The sequence below is a fragment of the Tachysurus vachellii genome, chromosome 16 (genome assembly GCF_030014155.1).
Source record: "Tachysurus vachellii isolate PV-2020 chromosome 16, HZAU_Pvac_v1, whole genome shotgun sequence".
NCBI lineage: Eukaryota > Metazoa > Chordata > Actinopteri > Siluriformes > Bagridae > Tachysurus > Tachysurus vachellii.
The window spans coordinates 5,197,589-5,218,501 of NC_083475.1; the positions used below are offsets into that span (position 1 = coordinate 5,197,589).

At 35.8% G+C, this 20,913-nt stretch overlaps 1 protein-coding gene across 2 annotated transcripts; it reads right to left on the reverse strand.

Moving 5' to 3' along the window:
- Positions 1–163: 163 nt before the first annotated feature.
- Positions 164–10,713, reverse strand: pax4 (paired box 4). 2 transcript variants are annotated; one of them, XM_060889446.1, is made up of 5 exons: positions 10,652–10,713; positions 10,122–10,252; positions 9,294–9,509; positions 8,816–8,885; positions 164–749 (listed from the first exon to the last, which is right to left on the reverse strand). In XM_060889446.1, the coding sequence occupies exons 1-5, from the start codon at positions 10,683–10,685 to the stop codon at positions 451–453; spliced, it is 750 nt and encodes a 249-aa protein (XP_060745429.1). In that variant the 5' UTR covers positions 10,686–10,713; the 3' UTR covers positions 164–450. The 2 variants fall into 2 exon arrangements, with proteins under 2 accessions (XP_060745429.1, XP_060745430.1); XM_060889447.1 differs by lacking the exon at positions 164–749 and adding an exon at positions 6,660–7,083.
- Between the last annotated feature and the right edge of the window lie 10,200 nt (positions 10,714–20,913).

The following is a 20,913-nucleotide window of genomic DNA, read 5'->3' on the forward strand; positions in this document are numbered from 1 at the left end:
TGCTATTAATTAAGAAATAAATATTTAAATGTCTGATGTAAATTGGATAAATTTAATTAATATTTATGCACAGAAATCCACAATTCCACTGTTTTTTTTTTTTTAATTTATTTATTTTTTTTGTCATTCTTTTATGCAGTCAAAACATATATTTCATGGGGTACTTCTAAAAGGAGAACCACAAATTGCTAATAGCACCAATAATAAGGATAAATGACAAGAATGAATAATTTACAGAATTAAGGTATGCCATCCACTACTCTGTAATTCTGTGTACTGTAGTTCTACAATACTGTCGACTGGAAACTTCATTTGAAATGTAGCTGTTATTTATTTGCTCTGCTGCCCTCTGCTGTTACATAAGCCTACCTGAACCCTTCCCATGTAAAGGACTCATTCAATTCTATAATTTACCTCCTTTGCTCATACACACGGTATCAACCCTTCTAATCAAATATAGTGTCCATTGAATGCAGGATGTGCAGCAAATCCTGTAAAATAAGTTGTCCTGTTTGTAGCTTCCTCCTTGCTCTGATGTGCCAATAGAAAACCAGCTGTCATGTCTGAGATGCAGTGACTGTTTGCTCCACTATTATGAACCAGAGAAGAAGAAATTCTTGTTTGATGAACCAATGAACCAATGTTGTTTGAACAGCTGACTGCTGGAGGTGGCTTCCTCTGAGAGATCCAGTTTGGTGGCAGAGATATGGGAAACATTGTGCTTTCCAGGGCATGTGGCTCTGCCAAACCTGAGGGATGGTCCATATAGTTAATTTATAGTCCATATGTGTCACTTTATAAATCTACTCTTAACTAAACATATACAAGTGAAAACAACACTGATAAATTTGTCAAAATGCTGCTCATAGTTTCCTATAACATAAAGTCCCCATTGAAACTGCTGGAAAGACTACATTTTTTTTGTTGCAGACTGAAGAAATCAAAAGATGAATAGAATTAGATTAAAATTTCAGCTTTTTCTCCTTGTTATTTATATGTAGATTTGATAAAAGACTTAAAACTAAGACTTGAGTTTTGGTTAACTTTAGATGAACAGATATGTCCTTTTAGACTGACTGTTTAAACAATTAATAGCTCTGAGTGTTCAAAAGGTTCAAAATGAAGATCAGAGACCTGCCTATGGGAGAAAAACAAGCCAATTTGAATTTAAGAAAGAGAGAAATTCAATAAGATCCAATGTACAAGTTCTTGCCATAGGCAGTTTGGAATTTCCTGTAAAAAAAAGAAACCATTAGTGTACTAACCAGATGTAAAATGAAAAACAAAAACAGCTGATAACAGAAATATCGTGAGAGCTGTGAAGAAAAATCCAAAAACAGCAGGCAGTTACATCACTGCAGGGTTAATCCAGCATATGAAGAAAACTTTGTGAACAGAAATATAGAGGCTTTACCGAAGATCAAACCACACATCAGCAGTAAGAATCAGAGCAGGCAAATGACAGAGAAGAGCCACATGGTGATGGAAAGCCCAAAGTATGGAGGAAGAAAGAATTGCCTCATAAAAAGCTAACTGGTGTAGCATTGTGGAGGTCATAGCATGGTTTGGGCTTGCATGGTTGCTTCTGGAACAGGTTAGCTAATCTTTGTCAACAATGGAACTCGTGAAGGTACTGTAGCAGCAGAGGTTTACAGGTAAAAAAAACACATCAAAAAGAGGAAACCAGCAATTTGGTAAACACTGAGTTGCAGAATTGAGCCAGTTATCCCAGCAAGGCATATGCACCCAAATATTAAGTGTAATTTAGTTCAATTTAATTCAAGCTTGTCTAAAAATTGGGTGGTCTGTTACAACATTTCCAAGTTTTCTAAATGTTTTTGTTAAACATATCTGGATGCAAATACCTGGAAATAAAAGCTGAAATCCTTAACTCTCTTCTCATATTCACATTTTGATCATGAACCCAGATGTCTTTGGTGTATAGCAAAAACAACTGAATTGGCCTCCTAAACTTTTAATTTAAGAAATCGGACTGCCGATTGTCGGACTGCCGTCTGCTCCCAAAAGAATTTCTTGAAAAGTTATTTTCATTGTAATAAAACCGTTGCTCAGTAGCATAGTGAATTGCTACACAGGAGTCTATAATGACAACGAAAATACATGTTTTTAAAAATGTAAATGAACAAACAAACAAACAACAAACAAACAAACAAACAAACAAACAAACAAACAAATAATAAGTATTGAGATAAGTATTCAGTACTTTGTTTCTTGGCAGCATTTACAACTTCATATTTAGCCTAAATCCTAAAGTCTCTACAAGCTTTGGGCAAATGGATCTGGGCATTTTACCCGATTCTTCCTGTCAGATCCTATCAAACACAATTAGATTGGAGGGTAAGTGTGTATAAACTGCTATGTACAGGTCTCTCCAAAGATTTTGCATGGGATTCATGCCTGAAAAGAAACTCTCCAAATCTTCTCCAGCCTTCTATAGTCTTACTTGTATGTTCAGTTGGTGTCATGCTAAAAGGTGAATCCTGACGTGAATGTCATAACAAAACCATAAGAATGGCATTATCAGCTCATGAAGCCTGTGACCCATGAGATTGCTGTGGATAGAACTACTTTGAGATTATCACACCGTCTTTGAACTGCTGTTGCATCGGTCAGCTTTGTGCTTAGTGCTAAACATTTGAAGACTTCGACAAGAAGGAATTAATGTTAAGTCTATAATCAACTCAGAAATTACACTATGCTATTACTTCCTCAGGAGCTCTTGGTTGAACAATTGTCCTCGCATTTAAATTTACATTATTTACTGTCCAGTGTTGCCCAAATGAGGATGAGGTTCCCTCTTGAGTCTGGTTCCTCTTAAGGTTTCTTCCTCATATCATCTCAGGGACTTTTTTATTCTGTGTGTCTATATTTCTGTAAAGCTGTCCATTGTTAAAATCACTATACAAATAAATTAATTTGAATTGGTTTCCACTGGTGCTTTCACACCCCAGCACTCAGGGTGGCTTCCTCAAGGATCCCCAAGGATCTCTCCTATTTCAAATAAATATAGACATTTGGCACCTCTAGCCATGTCACCTGTGTCTGTAGGTTTTGACAATTGGAATTACTTGCCAAATGAGGAGGTGCTTCCATTGACCACAGTTCCCCAGATATCAGTGTAGGATGTTGTGCAGTAGTCCATTAAGGGTCCTCCTTATCAGCTTATGCATGGATGAACAACATGAGTGTGAAAAGCTAGTGGTCACTGCAGCAGAAACAGTGGAGGAAGCTGGTGGTCAAATGATTCTGGGCAGAGATTTTTGGCAGTCATCAAAATCAGGATGTTTTTTAGGGTGTTCCTTGTTGTGCACATTATGTGCTATACAATACTATTTTGACCAGATTGCAACCAATCTGATCCTCAGATCAACTGTCCATCAGAATCTGCTTTGGTAGAAATGCAATAATTCTCCCTTCTAAGGTGGTAGACATAATTACTATGGCCTATAGGTAGACAGGAAACCCAGCCCTACAGTGACATGAAACTCTACAAATAGCATCTCATTCTCATGGGGTTCACCTAGGTGTCTGATGTTATACAGTAGAAAGTATGCATTGCTTCTGTGCATCATTAGGAGGGGTAAAGTTCAAAATTTCACCACCCCTAAGGTTATCTGCGGTTCATAGAACCACTTTTACTTATATAAAAAAACGTTCAGGTTAGATACCTTTTGAAAGTAAATGGTGGAAAGTTATGGTGGGTCCCATCTTTTAAAATTTGTAACATGTCTAATTAAACATTCAATATATAAAACCTGCCAAATTTAGACAAATTTCATATGTAAACCATAAAGTACACCAAATGTATGAATACTATGCTACCCAAAATTGTTACAGATGATCTATGTCGAAACATCCTAATAGAGGAAACAATAAAGAAGGCTTAATGGTAACATACTATGTAATGCCTATTACTTGTTTTTGGTTTATATTTGCTTAGTTATCACAGATCCTTCCCAAAGTATAACTTTTCGGAATAATAATTTTCAGAATTTAAACCATGAACTATATATGAAAAAAAATATATGAACTAAATTCTAATTCCCATGGAAAGCAACAAATACTAACGTGTCAGTAATATACATACTGGTAAAATTCAGTTCTTGCACAGCCTCTGCCACTTTTACTTACTTTGTTTTACTTCCTGGTTCTCAAATTTATAAACTATATGCAGACATTCACTGTATGTGAAAAATGATCATTAGTGTGTATCTTGTTTACATGGTACTGCCATTATCATGTAAGACCCTTGTTCTGCTTGGCTTACCAAGAGAATGATCTTTCAACTCTGTTATATGGATTATACCTTCTGCCTAGATCTACACACTTTGTCTGAGATGCATTTTGTTTCATTTGATTCAATTTTTATTGTATAGCACTTTTAACACTGGACATTGTCTCAAAGCATTTAAAGAATATAGAACTAAAATTTCAAGATTTTGTATTACACTTATATTTACATTTATTTGTGTTTTATCTCTAATGAACAAGCCTGAGGCAAGACAAGGAAAGAAAAAACTCCTTTAGATGATTTGAGGACGAAACCTTGAGAGGAACCAGACTCAAAAGGGAAACCATCCTCATTTGGGTGACACTAGAGATTGTGATTAAACATCTGAGAATATGAATATGAATAATGTCCCTTTTACAGTCATTTTGTTATAAAGACTTTGCTTCTAACCTGTGAATACAACATAGAGAAAAATATGCAAAAAATATTCATTTATATATAGGTAGATTTATAGGAGTTATCAACCCCTCAACTTTAGCATTAGAGCCCTCACAGTGGGGTGAAAGGATGACAACTCTGAGTCATAAAAACAAAGCCAAAGCTAGCGCTCACCCATGGGAGCAACACTATTCCCCATATTTTTACATGACTAACAGGTTTGCTCTCCCTAGCAAGGCCCCTGCTGAGAAACCTGAAAGAGCCGCTATCCAAAGGCAAGTAAAATTAGCTAGGCCTTTAGGGGCTCCACTAGCACTGTTTAGGTAAGCCAGGAGCCAGGGCACTGAACATAGCAGGCATAGGTTCTCGAAAGTAGTTTTTTACTTACAGTAGTTAATTGGCGACAATCTGAAGCCAAAGCAAGTGACATTTACATCTGCTAATGCAAAGCAGTTAATCAATGCATCATCATTTCACTACACCCAGGTATAATCACACAAACACACACCTTAAACAGACCACTAGGAAATTTGAACAGAAATGGCATCAAACTAAATCTGTTTCCATGCTTCTGAAAAGCTGCTTTAAGGGAACATCTACTGTTAAAAGCACTATACAAATAAATTAAATTAAAATGTAATTGAATTGAATTAAATTGATAGTATATCAAGTACCATGAAAGGAAAGCCTTGTGAGCTCCCATTGGTTTTAAAATAATACTACTAGCACCAGAGCGATTCTTTTTTATGATCTGCCACTTCTAATTTTAATCAAAAGGTGCAGGCTATTTATTGACTCATCAAGTAGTAAAGGCTGCAGCAGGGGGCAGATATTTCTCTTATAAAGCCCCACAGTTATGGAACCGTCTTCTAATTAGTGTTCAGGACACAGACAGTCTCAGAGTTTAAGTCTAGGCCGAAAACACATTTGTTTAGTTAAGCTTTTTATGAATAGATTTTCTTAGGTAAATGATGAGATCTGGATGGATATACAGTGTTTTCATGAACTTAGATGTTGAATTCTGGTGCCCCCCCACTCTCATGTATTCAGGTGAGGTTTGTGTTAATGTTTAAATGGCTGGCTGCTTTTTGTCCTAGAAAGCTTTTGTGTGACCTTCTGTCTCTTCCTTTTAATTATGCTATCATAGCTAGTCTTTCTGAGATCCTGCCTGTACTTTTCATGCAGTGTACATTGTCCTTAACCATTACATAATCACAAACATACCTAATATGGAGGCTCATCACTTGGTGGTGCTCAGTGCTGTTGACTGCAAACTTACATCACTACTTGGGGATATAGAGACTGTTGTGGATAGGACTATTTGGAGACTAGTGTTGATGGCTTTGTACTGCTGTTTCTGCTAGGGTCTCCCCACCATTGATTTGATGACTTAGGCAGGAAGGACTTAGGCAGAATTCAGAAATCTTAAAGCAACATTAGTGTAAGATCGGTTAATTGGAAAATTCATGAAATGGGTTTCCATGGCAAGCAGCTAAACACAAGCCTATAATCAATATGGCAAACATGGATTTGAGTTGTGTAAAGCCTTCTGCCAGTGGACTCTGGATCAGTGGAAATGTGTTTTCTGGAGTGATGAATAATTCATGATTTTCCTCTGAATATAATATTTGAATATTGAGGGACAACCACCACCATGCTTCACCATAGGTATGGTATTCTTTGGGTGACAAGCGTGTTTTTTGCAACAATTTTTAACACCAATTTTATAATTTTGCTCAAAATCTTCTGCCATTGTCTTCCCTAACTTTGACACCTTTTTGTCACAGAATTTTTTGGGTTGTCCTTGAGAAAGAGCTTACTTCATATCCCATAGCACAGACATGTGAAGAATCCAAGAGATTATCACATGCAGACATTGGCCAGTACTTACCATAATTTCTTGCAGCTCCTTTAATGTTGCTCTAGGTCATTTCATCAGTATTTGAGACACTTGTTTGCTTTCCTGGGTAACATCTCTGTGGTCCCACTTTTTTATGACTTAGACGAGGGCCTTCACAGTGTTCCATGGTACATCAAATGTTTTGTAAATTCTTTTGTATCACTTGTAAAGGGTCAGCTCTTGTCAGCCTCCAAAGTTTTGTCAGTTTTGCAAGAAAATCCTGTTTTTGATAATCACTATGCACAATCCCAAGTGTGGTCTGGAGATGTGTAAAGAATGCTGCCACTGTACTCTGGAGCAATGCAAAAATTTCAACCCAAAATCTGGTTGCCTCTTACAGAAGTTTCAAAATTGGTTGTAAACGGATCTTCATCATTCATCTTCAGTAGCTGTTTTATCCTGCTCATGGTTGGGGTAGATCCCTCCACTGGCTTCCCTTCTTTCATAGTGCATCCTGGTGCCATCCCTTCCCAGGTGAATGACACTTACAAGCCTGGCCATCCACATGAAAGTTAAAGAAAATGCAATTCACAGATCATTCCACTATTGCTCCAGTTCTGATGCTCATGTGCCCATTACAGCATCTACAGCTGCTCTGAGACAGTAGTCTAGCCATCACAATGTGGCCCTTGCCAAAGTCATTCAGATCCTTACACTTGCCTATTTTCCTGCTTAAAACACATCAAAAGACTATACTTACTGTGTAAAACACCCCTTGTCTGATGCCATTGAAACAAGATAGTCCATGTTATTCAATTCTCTTCTAAGTGCTTTTAATGTTAAGTCTTATCAGTATATGTTGTATATACAAATATTATGGGTAATATTGTATAACAACTGCTCACAATTAAGTGTTTTACATGTGCTCAAGATATTATTATCTGTTTCATATACTGCTGTAAATCAGGAGTATGCTTGGTAAAAGTTCTTTTTTTGTTTGTTTATTTTGTTTTACATTTTTCATTTCCATGATTTCCTGGAATCATGAGGAAATGCTGAAAAATAAAGCTACAATGATTATAGAACATTACTTTATTGAAATCCTGAACCAGACATCCTTTAAAACTGACAGACTATATATGTGCATAAGGGTCCTATTGGATGAAACTCAAAAGTTTCTTTTTTCTATTTTGTGGAGCATTGGCAGGTTTCAGCTGGTCTTAAATTATGTACAGCTCAAAAACACACAAAAGACTTGTAATTAGCACAGAATTCTCTAACATTTTTTTTTTTACCTAAACAACACATTACTGAACTCCAGAATAAAACCGTATGTATACCGGATTTCTGTACGAACAAGTCAAATTTTTTTTTTTTGTAGAACTGCTCCATAAAGCCTTTGAAGAACATGTGCATAAGGCTGCACATCCCAGCTGAGCTCTTGAAAAAAATTCATTCTAAATGTGTTTTTTTCTTGTTGTTGTTATTGTTTTGTAGCACCATTTTCCATCATTGAGAAAACTGACATGGAAAAATTATTTGATCTTTATAAAAAAATACAGCTTAAAGAACCTCAAACCAACTAAGAGTGTATCAAGCTTTATAGAGGATTTTGATCTCTGGTGAATTTTCTGATTGTTCTGAAATGTAACAAAGCTAAAAGCTAAAGTAAATCAGATAAAATAATTTTTAGAATGAATTGACATCAACTATGATAATTTCTCAAAATGGGACAGATACTGACATTTTTTCTGGTTTAAACATACAAAACATAATTAAATAAATAAACGCATTGGTTATAAAGTGTAAATGAAACATTACTTCTTTTTCTATAGTTTTCATGGTGTCTCAGTATTTCTAGGGTAAACTAGACAGGCAAAAATTTGTGGACACCTGACCATCATATGTGGTTCTATTTTGTATACTATACTATACTACTATACTATTGTATCTATTTTGTTCTATTTTCTATACTATATATTTTTTTACTTTTGTAATTTCTCTTTCTTGGAACTACAGTAAAAGACTCAAACACTGTTCCAGCATAATATTCCTGTACACAAAGGACCAGAACTGCATAAAGACGAGTCTGTTAAGGTTGGAGTGGAAGAAGCCCTGACTCTGACTCATTGAACACCTTTGGGATGAACTAGAACACCGACTGCACACCACATCAATATGGAAACTCAATACATTTCAATAACTCTTATTTTGAGTACAAATATATACATAAAATGAGGAGTATAAATGTATATTGTCATTACCCTTGCAGATTAATTCCTTACCTTCATATGTGTGCTTTTCCATGTTCCAGTCATGCTGAATCTTCTTTAGAATGCGGTTAATAGAAGACACCTGTATGAGAATAAAAGAGTTAGCAATTCAGCAACTCAGATTTACTTAGTGACAAATAAATTCATTACACATTTCAGATTACACTGTGTTTTTAATGATTAAATGTCAAGCAAAGCAAGTGGTACATTAGGTGAGAACTTGGCATGTGTAGTCTGGCTTGGTTTGGTTATGGATATGGTTTGTTTTATATGCAGAATTTACTTGCTGTCAGTCGAATTCTGACATTACAGTATATACCAGACAATAAAATCACCACTGCTGATTAAACTCCTGCCAAACCCAGCTAGACTTACTGTAAGTGAACACCACTGGGTTTTTTCAACATGGTGATTATAATGTGCTTATCAGTGAATCCACAGAACTTTGCATTAGATTTATAGACATTAATCATAAAAACTTGGGGCTCACACTAGGAATTTTGTCAGCATGGCACACTTGCTCTAATGAAAGCTTCTTGCGGATCTCCCATGCAGGAAGTGTCGGACTGGTACGCTTGTACTCTGCTATAGTAGAGACCACATCAGGGGTGAGGAGCCTTGGTCTGCTGCCTCCGGTGGCTTTGGGGACCCAAAGGCCAGTGGATCGATACCAGCGTAAGATCTTGCTGACGCATCCACTTGACACCTGCATGTTACATTATGACAGTTCATTATTGCTATACAGTTGCATTTTCAAAGCATGATGCCTACAGGCTTTCAGTTCAAGAGGATCCTGTTGTCCCTGTTCTAAATCACTAATCATTACCAATTCAATTCATGTGTTCAGATGTATAAAGTTGTTGCTAATTAGTAATTATCTCACTTTAGTTGTGCTAGATGAGGGAAAATGTTACATTTGCAGATGTTCCCATATAGACCACTATGGATGAACAACACCAATATTTCCGATTCAATTCAATTCAGTTTTATTTGCATAACACTTTTAATGATAGATATTGTTGCAAAGCAGGAATATTTAAAATTCAGAAAGAAAATATAGGCATCAGCAGCAAGGTCAAACGCCATGAGGCAATATGAGGAAGAGACCTTGAGAGAAGTCAGACTCAAAAGGGAACCTATTATCATCTGGGTGACACCTGATATAAAAAAATATTTACTTTACTTACATCCATTGTATATCATTATATAATTATTATTATTTTATACTGTATACTACAGTCAACATTTAAGGAAATACTAGGCTTTTTTTTTTCTTTGAGAATAATGAACACATTTGGTCTGCAAATGGTCCTAGTACCTTGAGAATCCTAGATATGTCACATGGACGCACACCTTCTGAAGCCAGCTCTATCATCAGCTTCCTTTTATGTGCAGGCAGAGGACGGCCATTCAGAAACCTTCCCCCAAGCTGATTTAAACTGCCTTCCTCTGGGAGAAAAAGCCCAACAAATAACATGTGTATATGTATATATCATTATTATATATATGTTGTTCATTTAATCCCAGGTGAACACAAATGGACATGATATTAAATTTGAAATTATACATTATACTAAATGATAAATTATACATTATGTTATTGTATATTATGTTATATGTATTATTATGTAAGTGTCCATTAATTTTGCATATTTTAAATTCTTTCTCTGTTTGAATAAATTGATTTGTTAACTGAATCCTAACACAAACGAGAAGACTAGGCTACTTTAGAACAAAAACGCAGGATTATTAAATGTTTTGATTTTATGTTGTTAAAGTTGAGTTCAAAGATCATCAGTACAAAAACCTATATAAAATTCTGTTTAAAATAAAAGTAGAATTTCTAACCTTGGTTTTCCTGAGTCATTTTTCTGCCGCACATCCCAACTATCTTGCACGTGGTTCAATCTGTAATACGTCTTTGCGCTTATTATACAGTACACAACTGCACAGGGTGATGCCATATATTTATTTCATAAATGATAGAATAATTTCTTACCTTGGAATTATTTTTGTTTCCTGAGAGAGAGAGAGAGAGAGAGAGAGAGAGAGAGAGAGAGAGAGAGAGAGTGCGTGTCGGTTGCGCACCTGTAAGCACGGATCTAAACTCTTCCTCACCTTGTCACTGTCTGCGCGCTCCCTCTTCAGCTACAGCGCTTTTATTGAAGTGATGGAGCAGCACCGTTTATTAAGGAGACCAGAAACGCAAACAGTCCGTACAACCACTTATCAACACCCTACACGCTATTGGTGCCATTTATCCAGAGTAAGTGATGAATAGATGAACATGCATAAATAATGGACCGACTGGTGTACTCTGTTTCTTCAGAACAATTACAGAGAATCAGTGTAATTTTTTGCTTTATGTATGATAAGTAAAAGAATGACAGTCTTCTGTACAGTATTATAATCTATTTTTACCGAGCACAGATCAATTATCTGTGTAATGTTGGGAATATTCATTCATGTAATTCAGATAATAATAAGATTATTTCATCCCCATCATGCGCTGCACAGTCCACTAGTGCACCTGAAAGTTACAGGATAGTTCAAACAACCGCTCCTGTTGAGAAAGATTCAACTTGAGATTATTATTATTATTATTATTATTATTATTATTATTATTATTATTATTATTATTATTATTATTATTATTATGCTTTAAAATATTGGATCGAACCCAAGCAATCGTGCGGCTTTCGCACAAAACGGCCGTGTTTCTGGCGCATTCTCATGAAGGTTATAGCGACGCTTCATTTTAAACAAACATTTGAAAACCTGTTCGGATGTGGACCATATGGTAAAGTGCTTTTGATAAATCACAGGTACATCCTCTACCCTCTTTTATTACATTTTCTTTCAAGGATGAGCAAATAGAGCCTGATGGTGCAAATGCGGACCAATTGTGGCTTTATTCATAAAAACACGGAGGCTTAGAAACCTCACAGGTGTCCGTTGTCCAACCAGCAGATACAATGTGCTGTAAACGTTTCAAAGGAAATATTTAGAGAGTAAATATTAGCGAGGTAGAAGCCACGCGAGCCTCGTATTTGGTCATGTTTAATGACTAATTGGGCATCATTAGGTCAGGCTACGCAGAGCGAAGACGTTGGAAATAAAGGGTGGAATTTAAAATGCCATATGGCCTAAATTACATATTAACCCCAGCTTCCAGCAGCTTAATATGTGTAAATCTGAGACTTATGGATTATATGGTGAAGGAACACTCTTCAGAAGGCCTAGAAGTCACTGACGACGAGAAGAAACACAAAGTAATTGTTAACCATCTCTCCCAGAGAAGACATTGTACTTAACATTTGAACTAATAACATTATAAAAATGTCGGTGATGTAAAGGCACTAGGAGTTTCTAAATGCGCAATTCTGTTTGGATTATTAAATAATATTCGTAATACTGCAGTTTTAGCATAAATAATGATCCTGTTTGTTCCTACATTTTAGTTTGTGTTTAGGGAATTCGTTCTTTTGCGCCACGGGGCCAATAACTGCCATTAAACCATTGCATTTCCTTCGCGTAAATGGGCACAGAGAGCTATCCAAATGCGCACAAGAACCTTTCCGCATGCAGGGATATTTTCTCATGAACAACACATTCCAAATAAATAATCTAAAAGTCGAATTATAATCTAATAAATAGCTAGAATATATACCACATTTTGTGAACAATTAAAGCTGAAAAGGGCACGTGCTCTTTAAGGCGTTTCTGAAACACTGCCTTTGGATAATGTTTTGATAAAGTGTTTAAGACTGCATCTATCATACGAGCTTTAGTTTCCGGCTTCATTCAGAATGTTTTTTAGACCATTAAAGATGTTAATAAGTTTGAATGTACACAAACAACATCAAATGTCTGCGGGATCTATCTGCTTTAAATTTTAGGCACTGTTTCTAGGCAAAAGTTTATCAGCATTATACACACATTTGAGACCTGAAATGCACATATTTCTTAACATAAATACATACCTATCATAGGTCTATAGCAGGCGAATGTTAAATAACATAAAATGAAATATTGAAATGGACACAAAACTTTGGAATATATGTTTATTTGAAATGCATAATAATCGATATATAGTGTTTATCCAAATTATTTGCATGTATTTTTTTCCTAACAAACAGAAAATGCTTTAGGAGTTTACTGTATCTGAGGCCAAAGCACACATTTTTGCGACCCTTTATGCGCCTCCGACTCCAGAAGGGAAGAGAGACGAGTTTCTTCATCAGTGGCGCTGCGTGTACAAAAGGCATTTGTTTAGATCTGAAACTGACTGATACAACAGCATGCACTTGTAATATCAACATAAAGTGCAAAACTATTATTCCAAAGCTTAAGCTGTCATTTAAATAAGCAGATCAAACGTGAATAAACATTAAAAATCATGCTCACCTGATGGAGGTCTATACGGTGTATAGACATTATATTTAATGTAAAGCAAAATGTGGCTTTTTATTAGTCACTTTGCCACAATATCAATACTTTTTCATTCAGCTAATATTAACACTATAATATTTAAGGTATAAGAATAAACACATTGGAAAAACTTTTTGGACAGAAACAATGTGTATTTGGAGCTTTAAGTCTTCAGCTGTTTCCCTGCACACCAAAAGCTCACCAAGTCGATTTGTGTTGAAACCTAAGACAATAAACAAAGGAACAAATAATATCACTCTCAGCATGAAGAATAAACACATTTTAATTATTAAATGTAAGATTCAACAATATTCCAACAAGTTCCTACTTAAATGTAAGAAAATGTAAGATGTTAAATACTGACCCTGTTAACTGTTTTGTACAAAAGGTCAGATTTTCCTCAAGTCTAATCTTTTCTACTGAAGCGTGTGATCAGATTTTCTGACACATTTGATTACAAAATGAATCATAAAGTTAGAGCTCAAGTGCACACTGTCAAAAACAGCAAGAATAACATTTGTGATGACTGTATGGTATTTTCACTAGTGCCCACAGACTTCTGGACCCCACTTTACACACACACACACACACACACACACACACACACACACACACACACACACACACACACACAAACAAAGAATATAAATAGCTTGTTGTGGAGAACTGACTTGATTTTTTGTAAGACATAGTAAGGAAGTGGATTAGAATAAAAACAAAAAAATAATGTTAATGTTATTATTATTGTTATGTAAGGGCACTCATATGTAATTTATTTTATAATTATATAATATCTAATCTACTAAAAGTATTTATTATAATTATTAAAACACTACCACAAACAACAACAACAATAATAATAATGGAAGTGTATGAGTATTTTTGCAGATGATCATTACGTAAAGCAGACAAAAGGTCATGTAACAACGCTTGTGATGTAGCCTCGTACACATTGCCTCAAACTGTCTTCTCGGCACTTCAGAGCTACAATGCAACACTGCAGAAGGTAAGAGCTACAAAATGTTATGTATTTTAAAGAACGTAATTAAATAATCTTATTTTGTCATTTATAAAGTGTGATTAAAGCACATAAACTTGCACATTTACTGCATGTTTAATCAAAAAGGACGGTGGTTTAGCATCAATGTTTATAGGACAATGTTTATCATCAGCATCCTGAAATGTTTTAGAGACGCTGCTTAAAGGCAAAAACACAATATATATCTGTACTGATGTGAGAGCGGTCAGAAAACATGAACATTACATTAGTCTCAACAGTTTTAGAGAAGAAGTAGAGATACAGGACAAAATACAGACACACTCCATCTATCCAACTTCACATAGCACAATGTAGTTAACAGGTACATACTGTACATTATTGGTCATTATTGGTCAAGAGATATGGTAGAATTGAGCGTTCCAAGTGTATGAGGTGTGTGTGTGTGTGTGTGTGTGTGTGTGTGTGTGTGTGCAGAGGATCTGCATACTGAAACACCTTGTTGATGAAAGAGATCAGAGGAGAGAGACCAGTCCAGTGAACAGTAAACAACTCATATAAACACTCTTTACAGCCATGGTGAGTAGAAAAGCACAGAACATTGACACTATAACAGCAGAAGACCATATCTAGGTCTTCTTCAAGAACAAGAGCTTTTGGCTGTCATGGGCACAGACTTACAGAATAATCTTTCTTACATTTTTCTTATATTAAAGTGTCCAGTTTGTACGTCTGTCTATTTTTTGTTTGCTACTTTTTTGATCTGTAGAGATCATCAAGAGCACCAAATTTCTTGGTGTTCATCTAGCGGAGAACTTGCCCTGGTCACTCAACACCAGCTCCATCACCAAGAAAGCTCAGCAGCGTCTCTACTTCTTACGAAGTCTGAGAAAGGCACATCTCCCTCCCCCCATCCTGACCACTTTTTACAGAGGGACCATTGAGAGCATTCTGAGCAGCTGCATCACTGTGTGGTTTGGGAACTGCACCATCTCGCAAGACCCTGTAGTGGATAGTGAGGAGAGCTGAGAGGGTCATTGGAGTCTCTCTTCTCTCTATCATGGACATCTACACCAAGCGTTGCATCCGCAACAGCATTGTGGATGACCCCACACACCCCTCACACACACTCTTCACCCTCCTGCCGTCTGGAAAAAGGTACCGAAGCATTCGGGCCCTCACAACCAGACTGTGTAAGAGTTTCTTTCCACAAGCCATCAGACTCCTTAAAACTCAACTGATCTGTAAAGAGCACAACACACACACACACACACACACACACACACACACACACACACACACACACACACACACACACAAAATAAACTGTATGGACTGCATTGACTTCCAGTACACATCCATGTCTATAGCACCATCATATCAAACTGTTTACATGATGTTGTTCACACAGATTTTGCTTTATACACATTCAGTATTTTCACATTTCAGTCGATTGCTGTTTTGCACAATACTTAACATTATCTCATGTAACTGCTGCTATAATACTGTGTTCATTCTAGGATTTCTGCACATGCAATGTAGAACATACAGTATTTAAACTGGTCACCGCTGTTTTTGTGTATTTTCTTTTGTGTAATGTCTTGTATTTTTTGTTTGCACTGTCTTTTGTCCAACACTGTCTTTTATCCTGCACTGGGTTTTGTCCTGCACTGTCTTTTGTCCTGGACTGTCTTTCTGTCTTTTGTCCTGCACTGTCTTTTGTCCTGCATTGTCTTTTGTCCTGCACTGTCTTTTGTCCTGCACTGTCTTTTGTCCTGCACTGTCTTTCTGTCTTTTGTCCTGCACTGTCTTTTGTCCTGCATTGTCTTTTGTCCTGCATTGTCTTTTATCCTGCACTGGGTTTTGTCCTGCACTGTCTTTTGTCCTGGACTGTCTTTCTGTCTTTTGTCCTGCACTGTCTTTTGTCCTGCATTGTCTTTTGTCCTGCACTGTCTTTTGTCCTGCACTGTCTTTTGTCCTGCACTGTCTTTCTGTCTTTTGTCCTGCACTGTCTTTTGTCCTGCATTGTCTTTTGTCCTGCATTGTCTTTTGTCCTGCACTGTTTGCACCAGGTTGTACAGATGCACTTCATGTGTCTAGGAATAACTTACTTAAGTCCTTAGCTCTGTCTATGTTTTATGTGGCACAATGATCCTGGAGAAACATTGTCTCATTTCACTGTGTACTGCAACAGCTATATACTGTATGGTTGAAATAACAATAAGAGCTTTTTGAATTTTGACTCTTGTTCCAGATGGCAGACCAAAAAAAGTGTTGTATTACAATTTTTTAGAAATGTCCAGAAATCCCTCTCTCGAGGTATTCAGATGTAATTTGATTCAATGTGCACAGCACATTGGGAAAATACTTTGAAAGCCTTTGTTCTCTTTGCTGCATGCCATATGGATCTCGTGACATTTAAGTACAATAGCATCGTGTAAGAAATATTTTTTCTTTCTAGGCCCTTTTTCTTCAATCCATGGCAAGCTATGCCAAAAAAATCAGAGCCAATCTTATACCCTTACTATACTGGTGATGGACACAGTACATGTTCATGTCAGGAGGGTGCAAGATGTATATTTATATATTGAGTTAATAAGTTAACTCAAAGCTGAATTTGCATTAATATTAATCAATATGTAAAAAATGACATTGAACTGGTTTAGAAAATAGACGTTAGAGGTTTTGGGTTTCAACAAATTATTATTTTGGGGTTTAACAAGTAGTTGAGGTGGACAGAACTGGATCAGGAGATTCACGAACATAATCAGGAGATTATGATGTTCTAAATAATTGTATTTGTATTTAAGTTACAATTTTACTGCAATAACACTCATTTATTATATTAACCCCTTGCTACAAACACTAGACTTTTGCTTTCATTGGTTCATAGTATTTCTGTGTCTACTCTGTTGTGTGTTCACTCGTATGGACAGTCAAATTAAGGCTCATTTATTTAAAAAAATGACTCCCAGATTGAGAGCATTACTCTAAATGAATATAAACTTCTGTAGCTCTAGAGACCTTCTCTCATTCTCAATCAACATAAAAATATGAGTTGCAAACAATATGGCCACCAAATGCCAATCCATCCCATTGGGCTGGAACTTGGTTTAGGTTTGGACCTGGTTCGAATTGGGATTCAGGATTGGTTAGATGAATTGAAATGAATCTTTAAAGTCAATTTCAATACTATGTTCAGAGGACATGCACAAAATCTGGGCACTGATGCACTGATCCTTGATATGAACCAGAGTTACATTATGATAACCTTAAAAACGTGCCTTCTGCAAACCTGATTTCAACAGGCATTTCATATGATTAACGCTGAACTATCATTAAAGAACTTGTATGAAGCTGAACTAAGTATGCTCACCTATGGACACTTTATTGTTTATAACTTGATCAGAATTTCAGCTTTCATTTCCTAACACATCTAATTTAAAGACCAATTTTAGGTCAGTCAAAAGTTATGGAACTAATAATCTTAAAGTAAACAATATTTAATATTCGGTTAAAAAAAGAAGTGTGGAATGTTACACTATTATTTAAAAAATGGTGGTCATTAGCCACCAGCTTACAGGAGCTATTTTACAGCATTATAGTAATAAAATGGTGTTTCTGGTCTTCATTTAAAGCTAAATTAACTGTTATTTGCTGATATTTCTGTAAGACTTCCTTAGTCTGATTACAGTTAATATAAAGCTTACACTAGAATATTTAACTGATGAGTGTAAGATTGATTTTCATTAAATGTAACAGTTAAAAATACTTGTCTATGTGTCCTGCCAGGTTTGATGATTTTTATCAGCACATAAACATTTTATAGGCCGAATGGGTCTGTGTTGTCATGATCGACATCCAATGTGTAATTCCATACTGCACCACAAGATGGCATTTCTGGTTATTTCATTCATTCATTCATTTATTCATTCATTCATTCATTCATTCATTTTCTACCGCTTATCCGAACTACCTCGGGTCACGGGGAGCCTGTGCCTATCTCAGGCGTCATCGGGCATCAAGGCAGGATACTGTACACCCTGGACTGAGTGCCAACCCATCGCAGGGCACACACACACCTGGTTATTTCAGATTTTCATTAAAACAAGTAAATTCAAGTCACAGTACTGGGCGATTTTTGTGTGTTTGGGATGATGTTTTACATTTTCTCAAATTACTTTGTCATGTGCATCATTAGTAGCTGCCATTAGTAGCTGCCAGCTGCCAGTTAGTTCTTGCTGGAACACTAAAGCAACTGTGAAGTGTGTGCTGCAAGCTGATTGGCTGATGGTGGCTATGATTTTGAAGTAACCTAGTTAACAGTAGAAATCCACTCACAGAAAAATGACACCACATTTGAGCTTTATGGTACATATAGCCTAAGAAACAGTTATAATCTATCCCTTTATCCAGTAGAAGACTCGATGGATGACGAACTCACATGGATATTAGTCCTAAAAATTCCAATCTGAAAATCCCAGATCAGAAATCTGCATGAACTGAAGCTTCACACTGCTGCCAAATAATTGGTTGATTAAATAAATGTCATAACGCATGTTTAACCTAATGACAATGTAGTCGTGTTGATACATAATGTAGTTAAATTTTATTTATCTATTGCAGTTAACAGTAGACAGTTTTACAAAGCAAGAACAAATTGCTGCTAGTAATGAAAAACACCCACTGAGATTTATGCATAAGATGACTTATGGCTTGGCATCATTTTTATTTAAAATTTTACTTTAATTTAAACTTTTAGAGTTTGAACTAAGTGACTGGTCTGTATGTGTTCAGTCGCAGTGTACCGTATGCTGCCTGTACCGTGTGCTGTCAGTGACACCTGTTGGGAAGCACACACAAGTACAATAGTCTTCAGTGAGACAAAAACAAATCGAGTGTGGTGTTTGAGCTCATGATTCCTTTTTTTATCTCAGTTAACCCACATTACAGAAACAACTCACTTGTTGAACAACCTCCTAATCTATACAGATGTGATGAGCTAATTTATGAGTTTCTCAGAAGCTCCTGATTAAACAACTCCAATTTACTGTATATTACTGTAGAAAAGACGTTATTTCTAATCACGCATTCAGCATTTATAGTAATTTATATTCACACTCTCTGGTGTCACCCAAATGAGGATGAGGTTCCTTTTTGAGTCTGGTTCCTCTCAGGGTTTCTCCCTCATACAATCTCAGGGAGTTTTTCCTTGCCGCTGTCACCTCAGGCTCGATCATTAGGGAAGAACAGGGATAAATGCAAACAAATCTACATAAAAATGTTATGTTCTGTTAAGCTGGTTTAAGAAAATGTTTTTTTTACATTTTTACAAGCGTAATACAAATAGAATAGAATTGAACAAGGCCCACTGTGAATAACAGTGGAACATGTAGATGAGAGTCTTTAATATACTGTCATACTGTATTAGTAACCTTTTTGTTTTTAAACAGCATTCAAAATGGGTCTTAATGTTGAAAAATAACTTTGCTTAGCTTTTAACTACTGAACTGAAAACTGCTATGGCATATTTAGCATATTTAGACAGGTGATTAAGTATCTGTACTGTACTGATCTTCATATCTGATCTTGAAGGCTTTTGTTTGTTTTGCTTTTAGTTACAAAGCACACATCTCTGGTAACCGAGAGCAAACCAAACAAATCAGATTATTGCAAAATGCTTGAAACAGAAGATCATTAAAGCTCTGCAAAGACTGTGTTCCTTTTGTGGATTCTGTATTGTGTGTCATACTTTTAGATTTTTCTTACATGCAAAGTAACATCTAGGTTAGTAAAACCTAGTAAATCTTGCTGACTGCCTCAATGACTTTTATTATTAAATGTTGAAAATGTCTATAATTTAGTAGACTAATATTTTTACATTTGACAAAATGCTTCACAATTTTTTTGTTCAAATATTAAGAACTCTTATATACTGTACGTCCATTCATTAAACTAATTCAAGGTGCTTTATAAGGAATTAGCAACAGTAAGAGAAAAGTTATTTATTTATTTATTTGTTTGTTTGTTTGTTTGTTTGTCTATTTATTTATTTATTTATTTATTTATTTATTTATATTTATTGATAAGGGATCAAAATAAAACAAGGAACTGAATTATAAAACTGGAGAAAAAATGGAAATGTTCTTAGCTGATTAAATTAAAGGTACAAAGCTGATTCTTTACTGAAGTGAAGATGTTTTACACAATTCTGTTTGGCCAGTGACTCTACACAAACCCCACCAACATCCCTAAGAGAAAATGTATAGAAATTACAGTCCTGTTATTTTTAAGATTTACATTACATAGTATATCTGAATAGAAGGTTTCATTAATATAAGAAACGTATGCATCATTATAATATAATGTCTGTTTGCTGATGTGTTAAGATACTGTCTTGATTTCTTGTGTTCTGATGTTTATTGTTCGAGTGGCATATTTTTGAAACTTTCAGTGCTCCCGAGAAAGCTTAGCTGATGTTTTAATAACCTCCATCTTTTTTTTCTTCCATCTTTATTCTTCCTGAGAGCCGAACTAATCTGATCTACCAATTAAATTGTGAGACCTACTAAAGACAGAGATAGTTATTGGGCGATACAGCTGGACTGAACACAGGTGAACCCTGTATAACAGATATAGTTTCAGCTCTTGAAATAATACTGCTGAAATGAAAAGCTTTATT